Source organism: Protopterus annectens, chromosome 16.part0 (genome assembly GCF_019279795.1).
Source record: "Protopterus annectens isolate FY-2018-M chromosome 16.part0, PAN1.0, whole genome shotgun sequence".
NCBI classification, from domain to species: domain Eukaryota; kingdom Metazoa; phylum Chordata; order Ceratodontiformes; family Protopteridae; genus Protopterus; species Protopterus annectens.
Window position 1 is genome coordinate 205387242 of NC_056750.1, and position 7500 is coordinate 205394741.

The following is a 7500-nucleotide window of genomic DNA, read 5'->3' on the forward strand; positions in this document are numbered from 1 at the left end:
GGTGAGACAGGTCTTTTATTTCTATGTCTTTTTAACCATCTCTGTATTAACAAATGCAAGTATAATATTACAACAGTGACCACCGCAGAAAAAGTAGATTATGCCAAAATCGTGGCAAAAAACAAGAATCTGGTCAGCTTCTACCAAAGATAAACATATACTGGCATAATACAACTTTTCAAACAGTAGCATGAAATTCCATAAAGCTGGACATACAGAAAGAAACACATTAAATTTCAGTATAGTTCAGGGCTGCTGTGAATAAAAGGATATACAAGTCTTCTGGAAAAATGCCCTCTAACCAAATTCTGTTTTCATCAGCTCACCTGTAGCTGATATGCAGTGGTAGTGTTCTGTTATGGATGTTACAGGAGGTACAGCTGACAGAGGAATCGTACTGCACAGTACAGTCAGGTTCGCCAGTACATCAGATAGACTGTTATTTTCTTATTTCTCCGTTATGAGTACACATTTCCAGACCAGCTGTATAAAATGCTGTTTACAGCTTGGTGAGCTGCGGAATAAGGTTGCCTGCTGACAGCTCTTGCTGAACCCTTTAGTGTCAATGGTGTCCTTTTTCCTGCAAAGTTTTCACTACATCTGTATCCAGGGTACTAGCAGTTGGTGGTATTGTTGGGGGGGGGGGTCTCTTTAATGTCTGCTGTCTTATAACTAGTCAGGACCAAATACACCAGAGTTCCAGTTTTCCCAGGAGATCCAGGAACACAAGTGATTTAATGGAAAGCTCCACCCTCCAATGTAGTTAACCTTATCCCAGAGTTATTTTTTCTCCCTACATGATCACTGAATGTAATATAAGTTTTTTACTGTTGAATGTATTGTTTTCTGATGAAGTGTAATGATGAAAGTGGAAAATAAATTGTTGTTTACACTGAAATTTGTGCCTCTTGTTTTCAGTTTAAGTCCCAGTTCTTGTGGCTTGTTGTGATATTCGGGAAATCTTAGTCTGTTTTTGTGGTTTATTAGCTTTGACTATTCATCAAAACCCTATAATTTATTTATTTTGTGTGAAAGTATATTTAAAAGCACCACGAGTGTCATTTAGCAGCTTACAGTTACCACGAATTCAGTGACAAAGAAGCACTAACTTTCAGGTACACCAGCTCTGTGGGTCTACTGATCGGTATCTGAATCACCGCACTGTAAAATGTTTAGAAAGAAAGTCTGGCTGAAGTGAACTGTATTGTAAGTTATTTTATGAGTTTTGTATGTTGTGCTATTGTATGCTGTAACACTTTCTTTGTACTGAGGATCACACCAGCGATATCACACCAGAGTGAGTCCATTCTTGAGGAATGGTTTTGAAGGAACTAGTTTATCATGAGGTGCCTTTGACATATTTTTGCACTGATCTTTTGCTGTTTACCAGTGTGGAGGTCAAAGAGCTATAAAAGAGGACAGCTGGTCACTCAATACCCACCTTCCCCTCTTCTGCATGGTTTTCTGAGCTGTTTGTTATTATTTGTAAGTGACAGAGGGTGTGGGGTTGTTGGGGGCTTTCTCCCCTGTAGAAACATTGTTTATTGCATTTTTATTAGTTTGTTTCATTTTTTAATATTTTTTATTTATTTGTGTGTTTCTTTGTGTGCTTATTTTTTTTTTGTTATAGTGGGTGTTTAGTGTGTTAGGATTTTTAAGGATTGGATTCCTTGTAATGGGATGCTCGTATCTTTGGTATCAATACAGTGGGATGAGCCCTTGTATTGTTCCTTTTAATATTAGTTGGTAAGGTTCACTGATCACATAATATTTTTTTAGAATTTTCTCCTTGCTGCAGGGTGGTCAGTTGCTAGCTTTGACACAGGCACAGTGAATGACTGTTAGACCCTTCATGTATCAGTGTAAATTTTAGTCCGTTCTCCCCGATGTTTACCCTGCTGTCTCTTGAATCAACCATGCATTCATCACTGATATGAAGAAAAGTTTTAGAGGGAAAAAAAATGAAAAACAGTTGTTATAGTTTTTAATACTGTAACTTAGACTGCAACTTTTAATAGCTGAGCTTACAGATACTAAACTATTTGAAGCTACAATCAGTCAATCAATAAATAAATGCAATCATTGTTTACAGTTGTTTATTTTTAATATACTACAAAGCTCTAGTTTCATTTTAAGACCTGCCAATGACTTCAGTTTATTTATTAACAAAAAACTACATTTTAATAAAAATGCTGTGATGCTTCTTTTGGGTGCTGTTATTTGTAAACCAAATTAATTTTAAGTTGTGTATCAAGAGTTACTGTGCTGATGTAGTCTGGTAGTTGTTTTAAAGTCAGGCTATAGGGAATGCATATAAAATTAAATACTGTTTAGATGATCCCAAATAAACATAAAAAGGGTTCATTGTTTTTAAATGGAAGTTATGCAAAGTCATTGTTATTATTTATGTATTATTTGCAGCCTTTGTTAACTGTTAAGACTTAGCATACAATAGTGCCTGTTTTCAGGGACAGTTCAGGAACTCTGGCCTTGCGGAATTACTTTCACATTCATACTGTATTGTTGTCTGCCACTGTCACAAATTGTCAGTAATTCTGAGAGTGCATCACAAACCTGATGCTGTTGTGGTTGTAGTTACTCTAGAATAACACAGCTAACAAATTTTTACATTTTTTTTATTTGGTCTTGCTAAATCTTTGCATTCTAATGATGTACATTTCCCTGTCCTGTTCAGAATACTTGAACTCTACCCATTCTGTTTTTTTTAGCCATCTGTCGTATTTAATGAACATGGCTTACAGTTTTCAGTTTCCTCTGTATTTCTTCACAGGGAGGACCATGTATGTCATCCCTTACAGTATGGGTCCTGTCGGCTCCCCGCTTTCCAAAATAGGTGTTCAGCTGACTGACTCGGCCTACGTTGTAGCAAGCATGAGAATTATGACCCGTATGGGGAATGCAGTGTTGAATGCGTTAGGAGATGGCGAGTTTGTGAAGTGCCTACACTCTGTGGGGAGCCCCCTGCCACTGAAAGGTAAGGTGATACGTTTACATATGTATAATATGATCTGGTTCCTCAAGTTTTTGTCAGCAGCTGATTTGCTTTATCTGGTGTAAGATGTCTGCTTTACTAAGTCCATGGATATCCAAAAAAAAGTGGAATTTAAATATGCAGTTCTAGACCTTACAAAGTTAGTAAAGTACCACAGCAAAGCACTAGGGTTGTACTGGTTTAATTTCTGTATAATGAATGCTTTTACAGCATGAAAGTACAGCTAGATCAATCCATGCTCAGATTTGGTGTGATCTGTACCCCATTACCATGTCACAAAAGCTTCTGTTATCAATTACAGAAATACTAATACAAATACATTAGATCTGTAATCATTAGTATGTGATCTGTCAACATCTGCACCCAGTTGAATTTGAACTTTTTTTTTGAACTGTAAGATGGTGTTGAGGCCATTAATATTACAGATTTGCATTTCACTGCCATATACCATTGCTGTATTTTCAGCAAGTGAATTTAGACAGTTTCTCAGCCACCACAACAAACTTGCTTACCTGCCAGCTGTAGAAAGTATAGGCGAATAACAGACTGCGTAAGCTATACTGTCACACCCAAACAAAGTATGAAGTAACAAAGTACATGCTAACAGTCTACAACAGATGTAGAAGGAAAGGAACCAGGCACAGATTTAGTCTGTAATGAAAGTTTTCCAACAAGAGTGTAGAGTTGAAATCTGCAGTCACAAGTTAATGGACCCAGCAACTGTAATTCATCTAGCCAAATGGTAACTGCACTGGCCCTACAAATGCATTTGTTTTAGCTGTATTGCTGATTTCCCGTAACACAGACATGGGCAGTAGGGAATGGCTAGTAAGACTAATTTTCATTAGCCAGATGCAGAATTTGTGCCATTGATATACAAAGGAGTTGTTGGTAGTCAAAACCCTGTATTCCCGGTTACACACACACAAACAAACAAATATGCACACACAAACACAAGCATATGCGCACTTTTGTGATGCGTATCCCTTTATTCCTGTAAGCTGCTATGTTTATATTTTGTATTCCAGCCAATCTGATAAACAACTGGCCTTGTAATCCAGAAAGAACATTAATCGCTCACATCCCAGATCGGAGAGAGATTGTATCCTTTGGTAGCGGCTACGGTGGCAACTCACTTCTTGGGAAAAAGTGCTTTGCCCTGAGAATAGCCTCCCGTATTGCCAAGGATGAGGGCTGGCTAGCTGAACATATGCTGGTAAGGAGTAGTCGGGGGAGTGAGAAATGAGTATCTCCTGTATGGTATTGTAGCTTTTTTTAACTGTGTAGCCCTGAATATAGTCATTTAAAAACTCAATAACAATTTTTATCTTACAACAAAATGAGCTGATCTGAAACTCAGAGTGAATTGTTTGTATTAGTTGTGTAAAACGTCTTGGGTTATGTATGTGTACTAGAAATCATAAGGGGAATGTGTAGCATACCAGCTCAATTGTAAAATTCAGAACACTGCAATGTATTCACTACCTTATGGATAAGAACAGCATCCTTATATGTATTTTAATTAGTTATACCCTAAGAGGTTTGCACAGCTGGGTTTCCATTTTTGTGTCTGTGCTTCGTGTACATTGCCACATAGTAAACGGACGTATATTTCTTAAAGAACTCATGCAAATCAATGTAGCTTGTATTGTTCATATGTTCAAACCAATAGGAATCCATCCTTCATTGCTGTATGTATGCAAACAGCTCTGTCTTGTTGTAGGATACTGTGTTCTATATTGTGCCCAGTCAGTTTGCTTTTCCTAGTATTGTTGGTCAGACGCATGGCATTTTCATTTATAGCTGTAGTTTAGATGTCGAACTAATGGAAAAGTCAACTAAACAAGTAGCCAATATATATCGTGCTTACCTGAGGCTATTGCAACAGGTAAAACACGGGACAGATGCAACAGGGGCTAAGCCATGGTACAGCAATGTTTAAGCATTCCTTCCCCCCGGCATATATGAAGACACAGAAAAAGAACTTGCCCAGCAGCGACAGGACCCGGAATAACCAGTAAATGTTTGTATAACAATCCAGACTTTATTGTACAAAAATAAAACCAAGCGCTTTCGCTCGGTTATTACCGAGCTTTTTCAAGGTGACAAAACGTTTACTGGCTCAAGTTAGAGCTGTTAAATACTAGTTACAAGTGTCACATGACCCTCCTGATTGGTCAATTTTATAATAAAACTTTAAAATAAAACCACAATGTGTTCAAAATGTTACTCAAAGTGAAAATAAAAAAACAATCTTAAAAACAATCTATGTACATAATGGGTGCATGTTAATAAACACTAAACAGTACAGCCAGGAAATCTGAATATGCATAAAAAACAAATCTGCCGATCTAAATGAAATAGTTAAAATACTATAATATTCATTTGTTATCATTAAATACGTGTTCTAACCCTGTTTTGTGACAGAACCCCATGTTTGGTGATCACAATTCATAGGTAGTCCATAATAACATACATCTATTACTATAACAACAAATAAATAAAATAGTTAAAAATGTTGTAAACACATATGGTGAATGTTATAGATGGGCCATTCTCAGCTTCAGAACACTATTAATGTTTATGTTCTCATTCAAACCAGGAAACCTTCCTGAATCTAACCTGAGCTGCCAGTATAATTCACGGTACTCTAATCTAGTTTCCCAGCTGCCTCCCCTAATATCCGGAATATATGAAGACACACACACACACCTTCCATTACTAAGTCCAGTAGTGGTGCTGAAGGAATCATCAATTTGACTAATAAGCTGTTTGTATGTTTTGTTACCTTGGAAACAAAATCTCCATTGTTTTGCTATTGTAGTGACACACCTTTCAGCAGAAGGTCAAATATTATGTGTTGCCAACATAGTTTGCACATACCTTACTTTAAAGATATGAAAAGCTACAAAGGGTTTGTACTCCAATTAATATGTGCAGATGGACACCAACAAAGGGTGTGTGTCCTCCAATTAATATGTGTAGATGGACACCAACAAAGGGTGTGTGTCCTCCAATTAATATGTGTAGATGGACACCCACATGATACTGTTATTCAGGGGCTCAAGTGAAACGAATATTCCTGGAGTGACTGCTATGGTTACTATACATTCTCTCACTCTCACACGCACGCATGCCCACATGTGTGGAATGTGTGAGACTATGGTGTGTGATACATTACTTAATTGAGAGAGAAGGGAACAGTTCAAACAGCACCCATACCCCACCCATCCCCCATGTAGATAATGCTAAAAAGGGGGTGGTGATGATGATGATATAGATATATCATTTTTGAACTGTAAGGCAGCGTTGACAACATGAATGTTACAGATTCACAGCTCACTACCATTGCTGTATTTTTTCAGTATGTGTGAATTTAAACAGGACTGATACAAGGATCCCAACAAAAATAGAGTCGAAATTTGCAACCATAAGTTAGTAGACCCAGCAGCTGTAAGTCATCTAGCTAAATGGTAACTTCACTATCTCTACTTTTGCATTTGATGAAAAGGCATTGCTTAGGTCGATTGTATGAACAGACAACAGCTGTTTTGTCTACTGTACAAACAGACAACAGCTGTTTTGTCTACACAGTTTGGTGAACCATACAGTGGAGCAATAATTCAGCAAGATCCCTTTAATACCATGATTAGGGAATATGCCTGTATTGTGCAATCTCAGAGTTGGAATACATGGAAGGTGTAGAGGACTTGTCTTCTGCAGAAAACGTTTTATTTTTGAATACTCAGAAGTTATGTCTCAAAACACGCACAGTTTAGTTTTGATTTTTTATATGGATATTTAGTAATGTAAGTATTTTCAAGTACACCTATGTATATATGTATATGTCATAAGATTGAAAGTTCAAAAGACTGAAAACCAAAATACTGAAAACATTTCTTATTCGGGGGGGGGGGGGCAAGCCTCCCACACCTCCTGCCAATTATATATACCAACTCTGAGCTTACACAGCATTGGAGAAAGGGCAAATTCCCATTTTCAATATTTTGAGTTTTCAGTATTTTAGTTTTCAGTCTTTCGAACTTTCGATCTTATGAAGTAGACCCATATATATATATATATATATATATATATATATATATATGTATAGGGTCTATGTTAAATAAACGAACGCTTAAAATGTAGAGTACAACACTCAAACACTTTTAAGTGAACGTTTATTTAATCGACAGCCCAGAATGTCGGAAAATGGAGTTCCGAAATATTTCGGTTGGCTAGCAGTGACATATGTGACATATTACGTCATGTAAGACACTGCTAACGGTGCCGTACAGTGCAGAATGGGAGTATTTTCCTTTTCTGCACTGAAGTGCGTTCTCGGAGTTGGCCTATATAAGTAGGGGGGGTGCAGAGGGGTTGTCCCCTCTGCTTGCAATGTTACGGTATGTTTGTCTAAATTTTATTTTTGTTACGATGTATTGGAAGTTGCTGTAAGTTGGTTTAGTGTCCTGTTGGACTTGGGAGGG

The 7500-nt window shown here is 37.3% G+C and overlaps 1 protein-coding gene across 1 annotated transcript in view; it reads left to right on the forward strand.

Annotated features, from left to right (window-relative positions):
- Window positions 1–7500, forward strand: part of PCK2 (phosphoenolpyruvate carboxykinase 2, mitochondrial) — a 137793-nt gene that overhangs the window by 84662 nt on the left and 45631 nt on the right. Inside the window, exons 3-5 of the mRNA XM_044058341.1 lie at window position 1; window positions 2792–2995; window positions 4042–4229. The exon at window position 1 is cut by the window's left edge and continues 190 nt beyond it. Of these exons, the coding sequence (XP_043914276.1) occupies window position 1; window positions 2792–2995; window positions 4042–4229 (393 nt within the window). The remainder of the gene's footprint in view (window positions 2–2791; window positions 2996–4041; window positions 4230–7500) is intronic.